Here is a 19,038-nt window from a genome sequence, read left to right on the forward strand (position 1 = left end):
CGGTACATACATACGTACATACTAGTATATCTTAATTACTTAACAGAAAACAGCTCCTCTAATATAGGGTGTTTTCTGGCAATTATTTCTCTATATTAAAAAGTTGTTCTCCTTGCAGTAAAAGCTGCTTTCCATCACTGATCCCATTTTGTGGTTTTAGTGATCCCTTAATTTATCCTTCCAAATGAGAAGTAAGACTATCTGAAGCCAGTCTTAGAAAACCTATCTTGGCTACAGAAGATTCCAGTTTAAGGAAGGCTCTTCCACATCAAACTGTCACTGCCCACAACTGTTTCTTTGTATTTCTGTATATTTCCTTTTCTGTGTCCTAATGGGATTTCATTCATGTTACTCAGTCTGACTTAATGGGGATTCTTTGCGGAATTAAAGCAATACTAATAATACATCATTTAAACTTGCTTCATTGACAACTGACTAACCCAGAAAAAACAGGGCAAAGTTATGTCTGTGAATGCTGTTTCAGGTTAGAGATCATCCCTGCTAATCTTCCTGTGGAAAGCATTTTAAAATGTTATTTTAACTGAATTACAGATGGGAAGTTGTAAAAAACCTTGCTTTACTTGGTGCATGTGAACAGAACATGCCTTGGCTCATACCTGATCATGTGATTTTAAAGGCCTCCTCTCTGTGGCCTCCTGCATTCCAGCCACATGTTGTTAACAAATGTAAAATTGTCTTTCCCACCAAGACCCCAGACAAAACATGAACCTTCCCATGGCAAAACTTTTGATTTCCCTCTGGAAAAGAAGCTGTTCTTATCAGCTCTGAAGCGGTGATTCAAGGTCACTTTCGGTATCCCTGGAATTCGAGGCTAGCTTCCAAGATACTAGTGGTAAAAACTTTATCTCTAAATGTAAATCTTGAAATCGCAACATTTGCGCTCAAAGACTTTCTCACAAATGAAACTTAGCTCACAAGCTGGTCTGCTGCCAAAGTTGTACAGATGTTCCTCAAGGATGGATTCAGACGATTCAGAATAGATGCAGAGTCAGGGTCCACATACTGGCTTAGTCTTAAGATTTGTTTCCTTGCAGCAAACCGTGTGGTATAAAAGTACTTTCCCTGTCTAGGATTGAGGCAAGGGCGTCACACCCTAAAAAAGGATAACCCTGTAGTCCTGCAATTCACACTGCCATTCCAGAATTCAGAATGTCTGCAGTTTCCCTTTCCAGCATTTGGGAATCAGTTTTGAATCCTTCCTTCTGTTGAGTCTTACGAAGAGAGACTGAAAGAAGAGGATCGAGTCCTGTTCCGTGTGGTCTCAGTCTCAACAACTTTAAGATGTGGGCTGGGAAGGGAAATCCATAAATCTTTTAAAAAGTTGCTAAGAGGTAGAAAAACACTCTTGAGAATTTAGGATGTGGAATAATGGACTGAAAAGGGGGCACAGTGGCTCAGCAGTTAAAGACGCTGAGCTTGTCAGCTGGAAGGCGGACAGCCCAGGTTTGAGACCCGAGCACCGCACGATGGGGTGAGCTCTCATTCCTTGCCTCAGCTCCTGCCCACCTGGCAATTACCAAAAACATGCAAATGTGAGTAGATAAATGGGTACCACTTCGGTGGGAAAGCAACAACATTCCATGCGCCTTTGATGTATAGCCATTCCAGCCCTATAACCACAGAAAATGCCTCCGAACAATGCTGGCTCCCTCAGCTAAGAAAGAGAAAGGAGCACCACACCCTAGAATTGGACACGGCTGTTCAGGGATGCCTTTATCTTTATAAGGGACTGAAGTAATGGGGAGGCAGATTGCAACCAGTTGTTTAGAAAAAGTCTTCCTAACTGCGAAAGGAGTTCAACCTCAGGGCCAAATCCCCAGAAAGATGGTGGATTCTCCTGCTGTCTTCATGCAGAGGCTGGATAGCTGTCAGTCACCAGTGCTCTACTTTGAACTCCTATCTCAGTGGTGCCTCAGTGGTGCCTCTGCCACGTGTGCCAGAGGCGGCACTCGGAGCCCTTTCTGTGGGCACACGCGCCATGCCTGGGAGATGGCAACCATCCCTCTTCAACCAGCCACCTGCTAACTCGCTGAGGTCCCACATGGCTGGATGCATCCCAGCACCCATGCGCTCGCTGGCCTCTGTGTGCGGGGGCCGATGGTGTCAGGCAGCAGCCACCCCGGCCCCTGCCTTGCCTTGCCCTGTGACAATGGCACCCCTGCCCTGCCTCGCCTTGCCTTGCCTCGCCTCACCCTGCAGGACGAGCTTCCTGCCCACCGCCCCACCTGGCAGAGACCCCCTGGATCTCCCCCAACCCTGCCCGGCCCCCACAGGTGTCCCTCCCCACGAGCAACATTGAGGTGATCACGCCCACCTTGGCCACACCTACCCAATCTGCCATGACTACCACAGCCACACCCACCCAGTGGGCCACACCCACCTGGCACCTGGCAATAAATAAGTGGGTTTTGGGTTGCAGTTTGGGCACTCGGTCTCTAAAAGGTTCACCATCACTGTCCTATCTGGATCAGCATAATGGACTTAACGGTCCCCAGATTCCTTCCAACTCTGGGCTTCTGTGAAAATTGGGGTGGGCAAAGCGAAAAGAAGGAGGTGGGACTGAGAAATCCAGTCGTGTTGACAGCATTTCTTTTGTTGGCTATTTTGTAGGTATTGCACAGATGAAATCCAGACATTTCCTCAGCCATCCATGCTGGAGAGTCACATGAGCCTCATGCACGGCATCAAAAATCCAGATCTTTCCCAGATATCCAAAGACTTGACAAAAGTAATCTGCAATGCTTTCGTTAAAATATAGAGGCGGGGTAGTTCTCTATGCTGGGTGTTCCCTCTCGTTTGGAACTGCATTCATTCCAGGAGAGGCCCTATGGTTCCCTTTCCAGGAGGACCGCAGGCCTTTACATGAGATCTAGAGCTACTTTATCTTGTGGCTCTATTGACAGTGCTAACCCTATCAAAAGGTATTTCTTGTACTGTAATGAAAATTCACCTGTTTCTGCAATCATTTGGGTGCAATTTAACTTTAGCCTTAAAAAAAAAAATATCCCTTAGTGCAGTGGTTCTCAACCTTTTTTATGCCGCGACCCCCAACCGCGACCCCCAAGTCGAGGACTACTCAACTGGTGCAGCACCGTTTGCAGAATGGGACTTTTGGCGGGCTCAGCAGGGCAGAGACAGCCTGGACAATTCCTATTGGCTTTTGAAAGCCAATAGAATTAGACTCTATTTAAGAGAGTCTATTCTATTGGCTTTCAAAAGCCAATAGAATAAAAGGGAGTAGCACAACTAAGGAAAAGGGGGAAAAAATGGCAGACTGCATTGTTTGGCGGCCCCCATGAAATGGTCGTTTGACCCCAAATGGGGTCCCGACCCACAGGTTGAGAACCACTGCCTTAATGGAACGTGCCAAGGTATTTGGTTCCAGGCAGAGCCAAAGTAACTAAAGACTGTTACATCTCAAGTAGGGCTGTCTGAAACCCCCTTGCAGTTTAACGTGACCAGCATAAAGGATGCAGTTTTATTTCAAGAGTACCTGCGTTCCATTTTTCTTTTAATTACATGAAAACCCTCCGAGATTGACAAGTGATGACCAGTGATATGAGGAAATATAGCCCGCAGAATCACAGTCCTAGAAAAATTAATCCTTAAGGCATTCTATTGCATCTGACATTGGTTCTCTTCCTAGCAAAGTGCTGGGGGCAGTCATTCAATTAATTATAACTAAGTTCCTTCCCACCCAAAAGGTCGCTGTATTCTAGTTAGTGTCCTCAGAATTGAGAAAACCGTTGAAAATTGTTTTCCATTCAACAGGAGTGCAAATAGAGGTCAATCAAAAAAGCAGGGACTGCTGCACCCATAACAAAATTGTGTACAAAGCCCCCCCTTTTTATTGTCTCCTTGCCACCTGTCTGACTTGTGGATGGATGCAGTAAGAGTAGCGGTCCCCAAGTTTTCTGCCTCCATGGACCGGTGTGCGGCAGTGGTAGGGGGCAGGGGATGGTTTCCCACGTGCCGCCTAGCTCCTGCGCATGTGGAAATGAAGCTTTGCATGCTTGCCCGCCACTTGCACAGCCTGTTTCCCAAACAGGCCATGGACCGGTACCAGTCTATGGCCCAGGGGGGGTTGTGGACCTCTCCATTACAGTGTAAAGCAGGGGTCCCCAACCCCCAGTTTGTGGATCAGTACCGGGCCGCGGCATGCCAGCAACCGGTCCGCATAATGAAGCAAAGCCCCATCCGTGGGATGCAGGCAGCACACAAAATCACACACCCTCTGATCCGCGGAAAAACCTCTCCACGGAACCGGTCCCTGGTGCTCAAAAGATTGGGGACTTCTGGTGTAAAGATACCCATTGAGCAAGCACAGATGGGATAACCTGGGGACCTGTAATTCCTCTCGTTACTCATGGTTTAGGGTGGCGTGGACAGCTTGGTAGTGGCGCATGAGGAGCAGGAGGAAGAGATGTGGTTCTTATTGCTTTAGTGGGTATCGTTTGGATGGCGGGCTGCAGCGGGCATCGCAGATGGTTACAATAAGCGCACGGTTTTGTTTTGCAGACAAAATCTCCAAAGAGAGTAACCGCCGACGGTCTGAGTCCGATGGAAGCGACCGCATCCGGATCAGATGACCCGCCAGCAAAGAAACTGAAGGCAGCCCGCTGGAAATGTGCAAAGTGTAGCTTTGCGACAGCCACCGAGACTGAATTTCTGGAACACATACCTCGACACAAGTCAGACAGTTCCACTTACCAGTGCCTGCTCTGCGGCTTGTGTTACACGTCGCACCTGTCTCTGAACAGGCACCTTTTCATCGTTCATAAAGTCAAAGATCCGGAGGAAGACGAAGAGGAGGAGGAGGAGGAGGAGGATGAACAGCCAGAACAAAAGAGTGCAAAAGAAGTTCCGGAAATGGAGACGAGAGAGAATGGACTGGGGGAAGCCCAGGGCGAGACCAGCCACAGCAGGGCAGGAGACCCTTCCAAGAACAGAGACTCGGAGCGCGACTCCTCGCCCTGCGGCAAAGAGAGAACGAGTTCTCAGAACAAACCCGCAAAGTCTCCCTCTATTTAAGAGCGCGCTCAGCTGCCCCAGAAACCTTGCTTGAAGGAGGGAGGGAGGGAGGAGCTTGTTGATTTGATGGAATGGGCATAGGGTTCAGTTCATTTTGATTAGGAAGGGAAATTGACAAGAAGCACCAGTTGCCACACCGTCTCCCCAGCACTAAATGAGTAACGGAACGGGAAGGAAGAGAGAGAGAGAGAGAGGGAAATTAGAACAGTCTTTCTCAGCCTTGGCTGTTTAAAGAGGAGTGGGCTTCTTCTCCCAGAATTCTGTGCTGGTTGGGGAATTCTTGGAATTGCAGTCCACAGTTCTTAAAGCAGCCAAGGTTGAGAAAGACGGGCATGTAGGATAATCATGCCAGGTTTCCCCCAGCAAAAACGAAGCATTCACCTGCTGCCCAAGATGTTGGCCTATTAGCTCAAGATTTTTAATTAAGAACACAGTCCTTTCTCCCACTCCCTTAGGGCCAGGAGGCCAGGAAACCTCCTGGCTCCACCCCCTGTCACCGACGGTTCTTTCCTTTCAAAACAAAAATCCACCAGGCCTGAAAAATCACCTTTCGGACACTCTGTGGATGTGGTTTTTTGAATCTTGCTTTTTTTCTTTTTCCTAGCAGACACATTTCCAGCACTGCTCAGTGGCAGGTGGAGGGGTTTTTTCTTTTGTTTGTGAGAAAACATTACATCAGGCTCTGCTTAGTCTTGGTTGCAGGTGAAAATCAGTTGCATATCTGTTTGAGCATTTGCCCTCTCCTTGCACATGTACATGCACGCCTGGAAGTAGTGATCACACATGGCAGTGTCCCCCAAGATAACCCTTCTCTCTCTCTCTCTCTCTCTCTCTCTCTCTCTCTCTCTCTCTGTGTGTGTGTGTGTGTGTGTGTGTGTGTGTGTCTCTCTCTCTTTCTCCCTCTTTCTGTCTGTCTCTTTCTCTCTGTGTGTGTCTCTCTGTCTCTGTCTGTGTCTCTCTGTCTCTTTCTGTGTCTCTCTGTCTCTTTCTGTGTCTCTGTCTCTCTGTCTCTCTCTCTCTCTCTCTCTCTCTCTCTCTCTCTCTCTCTCTCTCTCTCTCTCTCTCTCTCTCTCTCTCTCTCTCTCTCTCTCTCTCTCTCAGGACTTTCATAAAAATTGGAGGCACGGATGTTTAAAACCCTGCCCAAGTAAATACTGAACATCTGTGGTTAAGAAAGAATAAGACGGGGAAAAACACATTGAGGCTTGCACTTCTCCATCTTTGGGCAATCTCTTCTTTTCCATGGTTAGTAACCCTTCCTCAGATTGGAGAGCAGCGTTGATCACCCCTTTGGCTATCAACGATCAGAGCTGCTTCCTGTCCTGGATGAAAAGTATTGAGGGCCTGGAGAATTGGCTGGGTTTTATTTTCCTTCCAGTATGATCCCAGAAGATTTTTTTCAGTTGTGATGCAAAAATTGCCGGGCAAAAGAAGCTGGAAGTCTCTCTTCCTCGGGGGTGGGCAACTACAGTGACTTTAGAATCTGTGGACTTCAACTCCCAGAATTCCTGAGCCAGCCTGGCTGGCTCAGGAATTCTGGGAGTTGAAGTCCACAAGTCTTAAAAGTCGCCATACTTGCTCACCCCTCTGCTTGTCAGTTCAGAAAAGGCAAGAATTTGGGGCTGATGAGGTTTATTCCATGAGGAGGGGGGCGGATCAGTCTGGTCCTCCCTCACCTGCACCTGCTCTTCCAAAGCACATCCTTTCCCTCCTCACCCTTTTCCAGTTTTTTTCCTCTCGGTTGCCCCCCCTGCCCCCCACCCCATCGATTGGAGATTGCTTTCCTCCCTTTTAGCATTAACTCTCCCACCTGTGGCTTCCGCCCCATCCCGCCCCATGTGCTTTTTCCTCACGCTTCGTATAATATTTGCTTCTTCTTTTTCTTTTTTTTAAAATACGGTTTTTATGTTTCAAGTCGGAACCCTGCTCATTGTTTACTATAAATAATTTTAAAAAAAGGAAAAAAAAACATACCCTATTTATCATGTTGCCATTTGACTTTGCTCACTTTCTCGTCCGGACGTGTTTTGATAAAAACCCTTTGTATTTTTTGATACCGTGTACATTTTAGTCTAGGGAATGTTTTACAAGGTAGCCTAGCTATAGTAACAATAGCAGGGGGCGGGGAGGACATTCCTCTCAAGCCATGACATATCTATTTAATCTGCAGTGGCATCTGTGCCTTGCTATAATGTTTACTTCAAAGTATTTCAAATAAAACCATCTAACAATGAGTTGGTTCCCAACCTTCCTTTTCTGACCTTGCAGCTCTTCCAAATCCACCATCGGTATCCTTCGGACACGATGCTGGAAATTCATAACGGAGCCCCAAGTAGTTTACCTTGATCTTGCTGCCTGAGGCTGTAATTCAAAATACAGATAGTCCTCGACTTAACAGTTCGTTTAGTGACCGTTCCACGTTACAACGGCACTTGAAATGACGTTTTTCACACGTACGACCGTTGCAGCATCCCTGTGGTCACGTGATCAAAATTCAGATGCTTGCAACCAACTCAGGAGGGTTGCCATGTCCCAGGGTCTTTGGAACCTTCTTACAAGCCATGTCTGTACCAGATTCATTTCACAGCCATATTCCTAACTTAACAGCTGCAGTGATTCACTTCAGAACTGTGACAAGAAAGGCTGTGAAATGGGGCAAAACTCATTTAGCTGCCTTGCTGAGCAACAGGAATTTTGGGCTCCCTTGTCGTTGTACGTTGAGAGCTACCGTACCTTTTTCACAAGAACACCACTGGAAGTAGGGTACCTTCTGCACACTGCATTCATATGGTGGTCAACCACAAATGAATCAATTATATCTTAGCTGATTGTGTTGTGTGAACCCTTGAGCGGACATAATGTGTACATACAATGCAATACAATAACAGTTGGAGGGGAGTTTGGAGGTCATCTAGTCCAGGCAGAAAACTCTACACCATTTCAGACAAATGGTTGTCCAATCTCTTCTTAAAAATTTCCGGTGTTGGAGCATTCACAACTTCTGGAGGCAAATTATTCTACTGGTTAATTGTTCTAGCTGTCAGGAAGTTTCTCCTTAGTTCTAGGTTGCTTCTCTCCTTGGTTAGTTTCCATCCGTTGCTTCTTGTCCTGCCTTCAGGCGCTTTGGAGAACAGCTTGACTCCCTCTTCTTTATGGCAACCCCAGAGATATTGGAACACTGCTATATCACCCCTTGTCCTTCTTTTCATTAAACTACACATACCCAATTCCTGCAACCCTTCCTTATATGTTTTAGCCTCCAGTCCCGATCAACTTTGTTGCTCTTCTCTGCACTCTTTTGAAAGTGTCTCAACTTTTTTTTTTTTACATTGGGGCAACCAAAATTGGATGCAGGATTCCAAGTGTGGCCTTACCAAGGCATTATAAAGTGGTATTAACACTTCATGTGATCCTGTGTTGTGTTGTAGACAAATGAGCAGAGAGAACACTACTTGGTGATCCATCAACTGATTATATTTGCATAGGCATATAAATACTGCTGAAGTATGAAGATGGGGGGGAATAAGTGTAGGACTTGTCACCTCTTAATAACTAAGGTGGTGTCAGGCACCAAGACTAGGTCCACACTTAAATGATTTATTGCTAAAAAGTTAGCACCTTGTTGGAGTTAGATAAGGGTCTAAGATGCTGCCCCTTCTTTCGCCTTCATCTTGCAAAGATTGCAGGAAAACCATGCTGCACAAGAGCAGGTCTGTATTTGGAGGGAAGAGAGGAACTCATTCTTTCAATGAGTTTTCTTTAAAAGCATTAAGTCAAAGAAAACATTTAAAAAAGAAACCCTTCTAACAATTACAGTACACCTTTTCTCACTTGCTCACTTCAAAATACAGCAAAATTGTGTGCCAATCAAATTTCCACCAGCTCTAGAATTAGGCACATAGCATGGGTGGCAAAGTTCCCAAAGTTGAGAAACACAACAATAGATAGATAGATAGATAGATAGATAGATAGATAGATAGATAGATAGATAGATAGATAGATAGATAGATAGATAGATAGATAGATAGATAGATAGATAGATAGATAAGATGATGGATGGATGGATGGATGGATGGGTAGGTGGGTAGGTAGATAGATGATGGGTAGGTAGGTGGGTAGGTAGATAGATGGATGGATGGATGGATGGATGTCAGAGGCAATGGCAGACGACTTTCCAGTTCTAGCTAATAAGTCTCTTCTTGGAAGTCTCCAAGACTCAACTCTATTGTTCAAAAGACATTGTCGCCTTTAATTTAAGACCTTTGAACGGGATTCCTTAAGGATTTGCAGGGGAATTTTACTGCATTGCAACAAAGCACGACAGATGCGCCTAGAAATCTGAAAAAAAAAAAAAACCTGAAAACCTGCCTTTCATCTAAAATCTGATTTTCAGACTGGAGGCAAAAAAAAAAAAAAAAAAAAAAAAACCGGGAGGACTCCGCATCACGCCTGCTTAGCAAAACGCCGCTCTTTCCCCCGCCTACGCTCTACTGGGCGGGCAGAACCGGAAGTGACGTCCTTCCCCGTCCTCTTAACAGGGCTCGTTCGGGCTAGTCTAGGATCTCTATGTTTCCCTCCTTTCTCCCCCATCGCCACCGCTACCAGCTTGGCCGGATATTGATGTCGGCGGCCGGAAGCGGAAGTGTGAGACGGTCGGGTCTCCCGGCCGCAGCCTCCTCGCTCGCTGGGATGCTGTCCTTGGACTTTCTGGACGATGTTCGGCGGATGAATAAGCGGCAGGTTCGCGGGGGCGCCGGGCGGGGGCAAAAGGGGGCGGGGGTCGGTCCCCACGCGCGCGCACCTCTGTGTGTGTGTGTGTGTCCAGTTGGGTTTGTAAAACGGGTGTGTGCATGGTGGGTAGGTCACGTGACCCAGCGGAGACTGCTTCCCCCCCCCCTGCTGCAAAGCGCAGCCCGACCTCCTTCCAGCAACGTTGCACTACAGATCCCATCCTCCCCAGCAGATGTGCCCGTGGGTCCAGTAGTGCGGAAGGTCCAGGTCCCGTGCAACGTCCTAGGATGGCGCAAAGGGGCCAAAGGAAACGAATGGAAGGGGCTGATCATTCTGCTATAATGTGTGTGTGTGTGTGTGTGTGTAATATGTCCCTTGCCTTGGCTTATGTTATACAGCGGTTCCCAACCTTTTCCATACCCCACACCCCTAGAAGGCGCAAAGGGGCCAAAGGAAACCAATGGAAGGGCTGATCATTCTGCTATACTGTGTGTGTGTGTGAGAGAGAGAGAAATATGTCCCTTGCCTTGGCTTATGTTGTTATACAGCGGTTCCCAACCTTTTCCATACCCCGCACCCCTAGAACACTTCTGATATATTCTCACACCCCTTACCAAAGTTCCTTCCGTTATATATTCAAGATGGACAGTGTTTAATATTTATTTGTTATGGATATGTAGGGGTGTGGGTCTATACATACGTTGTATATCGTATGTTTAGGTGTGTGTCATGTATGTGATTCACTTTGAGAGCGGGCAACTCAATTTCATTTTTGATGTGTGCCCTTGTGCCCACAGTAAAAAAAAATGACAATAAATGTTATCTCTTATCAAAATAACCGCAATGAATTATGCATATACACTATAATTTTGAAAAACCAAGTTTTTGCACCCCTGGAATATCATCTCGCACCCCTGGTTGGGGAACCCCTGTTATTATATATATATATATATATATTATTGTAAAAAAGAGGCAACAATGTAATATTGTGGTTAACGTGTCTGTGAGTGCTATTGGGGAGCTTGAATTGCGCAGCAAAAAGAACAGGCAGGCTGGTGAACCTGGATGGGAAGGAGACGGATAACAGAAACCAGAGGCTTATCGCCCTTCTGATCCAGATTTTGCCAAAAGAAATTTTCTTTAAGCCTGCCTTCGTTATGTGGGATTCAAGGCAGTGAACATACCTGTCTAATGCTCCAGCCACCTCATTTCTTCACAAAGGCAACCCTGTGGTTTGGGCTGATGGAGAGGGCTGGCCCAAAGTCACCCAGCTGGCTTTTGTACCTATGGAGGAACTAGAATTCACTGTCTCCTAATGGTTGACCCAAAGTCACCTAGCTGACTTTACTGGCTAAGGTGGAACTAGAACTCCCAAACTCCTGGTGACTGGCCCGAAGTCACCCAGCCAGCTTTCATGCCTAAAGCAGAACTAGAATTACGAGTCTCCTGGTGATTGACCCAGAGTCACCTAGCCAACTTTACTGGCTAAGGCAGAACTAGAACTCCCAGACACCTGGTGACTGGCCCAAAATCACCTAGCTGACTTTACTGGCTAAGATGGAACTAGAACTCCCAAACTCCTGGTGACTGGCCCGAAGTCACCCAGCCAGCTTTCATGCCTAAAGCAGAACTAGAATTACAAGTCTCCTGGTGATTGGCCCAAAGTCACCCAGCCAGTTTTCATGCCTAAGGTGGGACTACAACACACTTGGTTTCTAGCTATACTTAAGAAATCGACTAAAATACATCCTGTCTGCTTGTAATCCCCAGTGGAACTATTGACTGTGGTAAGACTTCTAAATTGGTGGCTTGTCATTTGAAAGGGTGGAGGCATTGCCTTTGAAGATGTGCCCAAATTAGCGCGCCCTGCAAGCGGAGGGGGTGGGGTCTTTGTGTTTTGCAAAGGACTATCTCGAGTTCTCAGTGATAATCCCTCTCCCTTCCCAGCTGTATTATCAGGTTCTGAACTTTGGAATGATTGTTTCCTCGGCGCTGATGATCTGGAAGGGGTTGATGGTGGCAACGGGCAGCGAGAGTCCCATCGTTGTTGTACTTAGGTAAAATCATTCTGGTAATCTGGGGCTCAACCAATCCTACTGTGAGATTAGGAAGGAAGAGGCAGCCGTGATAACTTGGGGGGAATGTGACTTCTGCTAACATAATGTGATCTTTGAACAAGTGTTATCTTGACAAAAGGGCAGAGTTTAGGTTTAGAGCTTGTCTTGACTGGTTTATAGATTCTACTTGAGTTACGATGCCATTCTTCTGTCAGAGAATCTGCTTTCAAATACAAGTGAGACTACAGAGAAGAGCAACAAAGATGATTAGGCGACTGGAAGCTAAAACATATCAAGAACAGATGCTGGAATTGGGTATGTCTAGTTTAATGAAGAGAAGGACAAGGGGGGATAGGATAGCAGTCTTCCAGTATCTCAGGAGCTGCCCCAAAGAAGAGGGAGTCAAACTCTTCTCCAAAGCACCTGAAGGCAGGACAAGAAGCAACGGATGGAAACTAATCAAGGAGAGAAGCAACCTAGAACTAAGGAGAAATTTCCTAACAGTACGAACAATTAACCAGCAAAACAACCTGCATCCAGAAGTAGTGAATGCTCCAACACTGGAAGTTTTTAAGAAGAGACTGGACAGCCATTTGTCTGAAATGGTATAAGATTTCCTGCCTGAGCAGGGGGTTAGACTAGATGACCTCCAAGATCCCTTCCAACTTTATTATTATTATTAAGTATCTTCGGCTTATGAGCACAACTGAGGCCAGAATCTCCTCTGCTAATCAAGGTGGGGGTTAGCGAATTGTGCCTTCTTTTTATGATGATTTTATGCCATAGTTGTTAAGTAAATCACTGCAATCCTTAAGCGAATAATCCCGTCATTAAATGAATCAAGGCTTCTCCTGTTGACTTTCCTTTTTGGAAAGCCGGCTGGGAAGATTGCAAATGGCAATCAGGTGAAAATTTAGGATGTTGCCACTGTTGTAAATACTGGCCGGTTTGCCCAGATCCAAATTTTGATCCTGTCACGATTGTGTGAAGACCATTCACAGTTTGCTTTTTTTTTTTTTTTTCCCTGTGCTGCCGCAACTTCGAACAACCACTAACCGGAGGATTGTAAGTTGAGGACTCTCTGAATTGACTGAATAATCAGTACAAAGCTGATGGTTTTCCATGTATTCTGAGCAAAAATAATATCTGTGGATAGCTGCCTCTGCTAGCCTTACAGGGACAATGACATAATTACATTGTACAGATTATATCCTCTAAAAACCTATGTGCATTCAGCACAAAACCCCGTACTGCCCCCCCCTTTTTTTTCTTTTTTTTAAAGAAATGAAAAGATAAGATACTCCTTTACCTTGCATCTGAGTTGACATGACATCAGAGAGAAAAACAGATGGGGAAGAATAGAAAAGAAAGCATTTATTTGCAAGCTTGAAACGGAGGTGTGGGGGAGGGCTGTTAGGGAGTACGAAATGAGCAAGCAGAACTGCCAGAAAGATCTGTTGTGGAAGGCAGCTGGCGGGGAAGACAGAAAGACACAATCCGTGTGCAACATCTTGGCGCCTACGGCACAGAGTGTGCTACACGCGTCTGTGCCAGAAAAATCAGAAGGCAGCCTTCTTGTCTAACTGCGCTGGGAAATGGACCCAGGGCACCTTCCTACTGTTTCTTCCACTTTGCATGATTTAGAACTTTAAGCCTCTCAGCTTCTCCCTGCAAGAGAACCTCCAAAGCACTCTGGGTTTCCAGTTTTTGATTCTTTGAGACTTCGGCTTCCCATTGCTTGGGGGCTATCCCATCATGACTACTAATCAGGGTGAACCTGGCTGAAATAGGGAAAAGCGCCTCTTTAATGCAGGAGCCAATAAATATGGTGCATTGGAAGGGGAAATCGGAAGTTTAAAGTAGGTGCCTTAAGCACAAGGCTGAAACGTCCATTTTGCATCTAAAAATCTAAAGAAAAGAACCCAGCAAGGCCAGTCATTCAATGGGACGGTAACAGCTGTCTGTCCCCAGTGGCATTTTTAGATCCCATTGCATCTGGCAAGAGAAGCATGCTCTGGGTCTCCTCCATGAAAGATGCCACTCCCTGGAACATCATCCCCTCTCCCCAGAGATCAGACTTCCCCCAACGTAGAATTTTAAAGATAAAATGTGCAAGAATTTTTGGAAAGCATGCAAAGATTCTTGATCCAGTGAGGTTCCCAGGGTAATCAGGAGTGGATCGTTTTATATACATACATACATACATACATGTAGGTCTTTGGTCATTCGGGTTTTCTCCCGCGTCAAATTGGAAGTGTCTTGGCGACATTTCGACGAAGTCTCATTCGTCATCTTCAGGCTGGTGTTTTCGGCTTCATACCCCCACTGGCAGTTAAAAGGAAGAAACAGCTAAGACCACACATTGCTCCTCGAAGCACGAAGCTGAAAACACCAGCCTGAAGATGACGAATGGGACTTCGTCGAAACGTCGCCAAGACACTTCCAATTTTACGCGGGAGAAAACCCAAACAACCAAAGACCTACATACAAATACCCGCGAAAACCTCAGAAAACATATATATATATATATATATATATATATATATATATATATATATATATATATATATACACACACACACACACACACACACACACACACACACACATATTCTCTTGGTGATCATTGTTTTAATAGTATGGATATTCCCAAGAGTCATATTTTTACTTTTATTTTTAATATATATATAAAACTGACAGGGCTAATCCCACCTGAAGGCAAAAGACAGCCCTTGAGGTACTTTCATTAACTGATGCTTTTGTCTTCCAGTGGCAGCATGGAACCTGCATTTCACAGAGGAGACCTCCTGTTCTTGACCAACCATGTTGAAGAGCCGATCAGAGTGGGAGAAATCGTGGTCTTTAGGATAGAAGGAAGGGAAATTCCAATTGTGCATCGGGTCCTGAAAATCCACGAAAAGTACGTCTCGGGTTTCGGATGGGTGATAGTCGCAGACGTCTGCGGTTATGTCAGTTTTCACTGTGTCTGTCGAGGTACGAAACCTCCTGTCTTTAGGACCGCTGCAATGCTTCTAGCTTGTCTACAGTGTGTGTGTGGGGGGGGAGAATGGGGAAAGAGGGGAGAGTTTTGGATCCACAGGTGTTCCTGATCGACGTGAGAAGCTGAAGCCGTTGAGTTGTTTTGGCGAACTAAAGTTTATTCTCATAATTACTGGAAGATATATTGGACAGTGTGACATGGACTGTCAGAGAGGGGAGGGAAAACTTCATTCTTTTAATTAGGCCAGTGGTTCTCAACCTTTTTAATGCCGCGACCCCCAACCGGTCATAAGTCGAGGACTACTCAACCGGTCGTAAGTCGAGGACTACTCAACTGGTGCAGCACCGTTTGCAGAATGGGACTTTTGGCGGGCTCAGCAGGCAGAGACAGCCTGGACAATTTCTATTGGCTTTTGAAAGCCAATAGAATTAGACTCTATTCAAGAGAGTCTATTCTATTGGCTTTCAAAAGCCAATAGAATAACAGGGAGTAGCACAGCTAAGGAAAAGGGGGGGAAAATGGCAGACTGCATTGTTTGGCGACCCCCGTGAAATGGTCGTTCGACCCCAAATGGGGTCCCGACCCACAGGTTGAGAACCGCTGAATTAGGCTTAACTTTGTGGAAGGAAAAAGAGGGGGAATCCCAGGCATCCACCCTCTCACAAACCACCTATAGCAGGGGTCCCCAATCCCCGGTCCGTGGACCGGTACTGGGCTGCAACATGCCAGCAACCGGCCTGCACAAACAAGCAAAGCCCCATCCGTGGGATGCAGGCAGCGCACAAAACCACACGCTCTCCAGTCTGTGGGAAAACCTCTATCCGTGGAACCGGTCCCTGGTGTCCAAAAGGTTGGGGATCTGTGGTCTACAACACTCAGAAGAAGAAACCAGTTTAAAAGCTTGAGGCTGCCTACTGATGTAAGGTGACATATTCACTTGGCATCTTCGTTCCTCCTCACGATGTGATTGCGTTCTGCTTTGCCCACTCGTGAATTGTGCTCTTTTTTCCCCCTGGGCCAGACAAAATGGCGACATCAAGTTTTTGACCAAAGGCGACAACAATGCAGTTGATGATCGAGGCTTGTACAGACAAGGGCAACACTGGCTGGAGAAGAAAGATGTGGTTGGAAGAGCGAGAGGGTGAGTGGGCATTGTAAAATGGCCATGCCTTCCTACGCGTAACCGCCGTCTGCGGAATTCAGTCCTGTCCCCTGCCATTAGTTATTATCTTCCTGTTTTCCTAAAAGTGCTTTTTCAAAAGACAGCTGGACTTTCCTGGGGGGGGGGGAGGTTCCACTTGAAAACATTTCACTTCTCATCCCAGAAGCTTCTTCAGTTCTCACTGATTGGTGGGGGAATGGAAGGATTTATATTCTTTGGAGTCATAGGATCATTAGCACTCTGAAGATTGGTTTTCAAGGGGGGGGGGAAACCCAAGAAAGTTCTGTTGCCTTTTGAAAAGCACCGTTTGGATAACCACGACCTGGATCAGGGGTAGGCAACCTTGGCTCTTTTATGACTCGTGGACCAACTCCCAGAATTCCTGAGCCAGCCATGCTGAGGGGAAAGGAAGAGATTTCCAAGCTGAGCCATACTGGCTCAGGAAATCTGGGAGTTGAAGTCCATGAGTCATAAAAGAGCCAAGGTTGCCTACCCCTGACCTGGATGATTGAGACTCTTGATAGACATCTCCCTCTGATTGTTTCTGCGCATTTCCAAGATTGGAAAGTTGTTATTCCTGGAAACTTTGATTTTACCCATCAGTTTTCTTCATAAAGCCTGCTTTCCTTTTGAGTCTTGGTTGTGGATAAATTAGGTCTTCTGGTTTTGGGCTGCATTGTTTCTGAGTTTCCATGAGGGTCTTTTTTAAACCTGCATGTGGGGAAGAAGGAGGCAACCCACTGTTTATCAAAAGTCCTATATCTGTTGCTTTTTTGTTTCCTGGCTATCAATAAGGCCAGGAAGCTTCAGCCAATATAGTATCTAAAGAGGATAACTTTGTTTCTGATTTAGGTTTGTGCCATACATTGGAATAGTAACCATCCTAATGAACGATTACCCTAAATTCAAGGTAGGACTTTTTGCTCATTTACTCTCTAGAGGTGACACAGTGCATTGGTAAAACAAAACCACCATTCAGACAATACATGGAGACAGGTGGGTTCAGGGTCTCTCTCAGATTTCTGGCTGAAATCTAAGGTCCCAAGCCACATTCAAGCAGGCAGCTGACTATCAATGATGGTTTGGTGCAAAGGACTACCACTTCTGGCCTTTCCAGGTTTTGGAATTTTGTTTGGTTTGGGAACATAGATTGGAGGTTGAGAAAAGCCAGAGAACATTTTTAAAAAAAAAAAACAAAAAACCACTTAAAAAAAAGTACATAAGGCACTTAAAAAAAAAGTACATAAGGCACACCAAATTTTCTGAAGTTTAAACATTAAAAAAAACACTTTAAAAAAAAAAAAGTAGACAAGGCACACCAAACCCCCATAACATTTTTTTTCTCAAGTTTAAACTCTTCCAGGACGGAGGCATGTTTTAACCATCAGTCTTGCATTGTTTAAAGTTTGCCGTCACTATTTGCGTCCGTCCATTCTACAAAACCACCTTTGGTTCCTTTCATTTCGTCTCAGCCGATTGTGTGAACCACGCATTCTAGTTTGCACATTGCTTACGCGCTAGCAGTGTGCTGAAGCCAACCTCTGGGGGCTTATTCTAGAAACCTTGCTTAAAAGATTAAAAGAGAGCAGGATGCGAACCTATCCATGGAGGTGGCAAGCATGTGCCTAAATTTGTGCCATTTGGCATGTTTTATGATTTTTGCCTTCATGCCTAAGGTGGGACTAGTCCAGGGCTTTTCAACCTTTTCACCCATTGTACCACTTTTAGGATATGGCAACATCCAAGTGCCACCAGTCGCCTAGCAAGTTGTCAAAAACCTGATGACTAAAAAAAAAAAAAAGGGAAAAAAGTGATGAAGTACAGGTAGTCCTCGGCTTACAACAGTTCGCTTAGTGATTGTTCGAAGTTACAATGGCACTGAAAAATGTGCCCCCCAAGCCACAGCCGAGTAAGATACCTGCCTGCCCGCCTGACCGTGCTCTTCCTCCTATCCAAGGTTTTCATTGTTGTGAGCATTTCTGTTGAGCATTGGGGGTGGGGTGGGGATGTGTTTGGTTTTTATTCCCCCCCCCCCCCGTCTGCTGGGTGGTTGCAGCAGGTTTTGGTCACTTCACCTGACCCTGGGAAACTGTGACTGTCATAAATATGAATCAGTTGCCAGGCATCTGAATGTAAATCACAAGACCCTGGAGATGCTGCAACATTCCAGCTGATTGGTGCTTCTTCGGGGCTCAGCAGAAGCGCCAGGATCAGCGCCGAGCTCCAGCTGGAGCCTGGCACTGATCCTGGTGCTTCCGCTGAGCCCTGACAGTCCCGAAGAAGCACTAATCCTGGCACTTCCACTGAGCCCTGAGAGCCCTGCAGCTCCAGCCATCTCTCGCTCAGGCTTGTGCGGTGCTGCCACCAGTTCAGCTCATTCCCCTCCCCTGCTACCCCTTTTCTAGGATGGTTGCGTACCACCTGCCAGCTGCCAATGTACCACAGGTGGTACCCGTACCACTGGTTGAAAAGCCCTGGACTAGAACTCACGGTGAAATTCCTGCACTGCATGTCTAGCAATGTGGGCGGATGCTTCAGGTATTTCTGTCTTCTTTTCTCCCCACCAGTACACTGTCCTTTTTCTCCTGGGCTTATTTGTCCTCGTCCATCGAGAATAGACCCTCACCGGTGGAGGCGTGGATCACCCCTCCAAGTAGACCGGGATGTGAAGTGTGTCCATTTCGCTGCTTCTTAATCCGAGTTGGATTTTGGCATTTTCGTTTTCTACGACTGCTGTGTCACGGGCAGGTTAATCTCAGTATTTTGAAGAGTTTGTCACACTTTAGCCTTTTTGTACATCGGTGAATTTTTATATTAAAAACATTTTAAACCAAAGCCTTTTGCCTTTTTTTTCCAAGCTTCCGGGATAATTATTTTTTTTTTCCAGCTGACTCCGTTGAAAAGGATGAAAATCTGATTCTGGTTAATGGCTGGAGATGCTCCCAGAGAAGAGCTGTTTTCTTCCAAATAAGAATTGAGTCATCTTAGGACCAGCGAATCACAACTATAAATCCCAGTTTTAAAATGAGAGGCAT

General features: G+C 46.0%; 2 protein-coding genes across 2 annotated transcripts in view; both read left to right on the top strand.

Annotated features, from left to right (window-relative positions):
- ZNF592 (zinc finger protein 592) overlaps positions 1-5,933 on the top strand; it is a 32,857-nt gene extending 26,924 nt beyond the window's left edge. Inside the window, exons 8-9 of the mRNA XM_039339499.1 lie at positions 2,632-2,749; positions 4,540-5,933. Of these exons, the coding sequence (XP_039195433.1) occupies positions 2,632-2,749; positions 4,540-5,052 (631 nt within the window). The 3' untranslated portion in view covers positions 5,053-5,933. The remainder of the gene's footprint in view (positions 1-2,631; positions 2,750-4,539) is intronic.
- Positions 5,934-9,634: 3,701 nt separating this feature from the next.
- SEC11A (SEC11 homolog A, signal peptidase complex subunit) lies at positions 9,635-18,838 on the top strand. Its single transcript, XM_039339500.1, has 6 exons — positions 9,635-9,792; positions 11,731-11,840; positions 14,611-14,760; positions 15,863-15,982; positions 16,856-16,913; positions 18,571-18,838. Exons 1-6 carry the CDS (start codon positions 9,673-9,675, stop codon positions 18,619-18,621), a joined length of 609 nt encoding a protein of 202 aa, XP_039195434.1. The 5' UTR covers positions 9,635-9,672; the 3' UTR covers positions 18,622-18,838.
- Positions 18,839-19,038: the final 200 nt, after the last annotated feature.

Source organism: Crotalus tigris, unplaced genomic scaffold (assembly GCF_016545835.1).
Source record: "Crotalus tigris isolate CLP2741 ecotype Arizona unplaced genomic scaffold, ASM1654583v1 scf7180000017735.2152567, whole genome shotgun sequence".
Taxonomy (NCBI): domain Eukaryota; kingdom Metazoa; phylum Chordata; class Lepidosauria; order Squamata; family Viperidae; genus Crotalus; species Crotalus tigris.

Excerpts from the sequence above, each read along its gene's own strand:
- SEC11A (XM_039339500.1), top strand. The coding sequence starts at position 9,673 with ATGTCGGCGGCCGGAAGCGGAAGTGTGAGACGGTCGGGTCTCCCGGCC. Across the intron at positions 11,841-14,610 it reads CCCATCGTTGTTGTACTTAG|TGGCAGCATGGAACCTGCAT; the intron begins GTAAAATCATTC and ends TTTGTCTTCCAG. Across the intron at positions 14,761-15,862 it reads GTCCTGAAAATCCACGAAAA|ACAAAATGGCGACATCAAGT; the intron begins GTACGTCTCGGG and ends CCCCTGGGCCAG.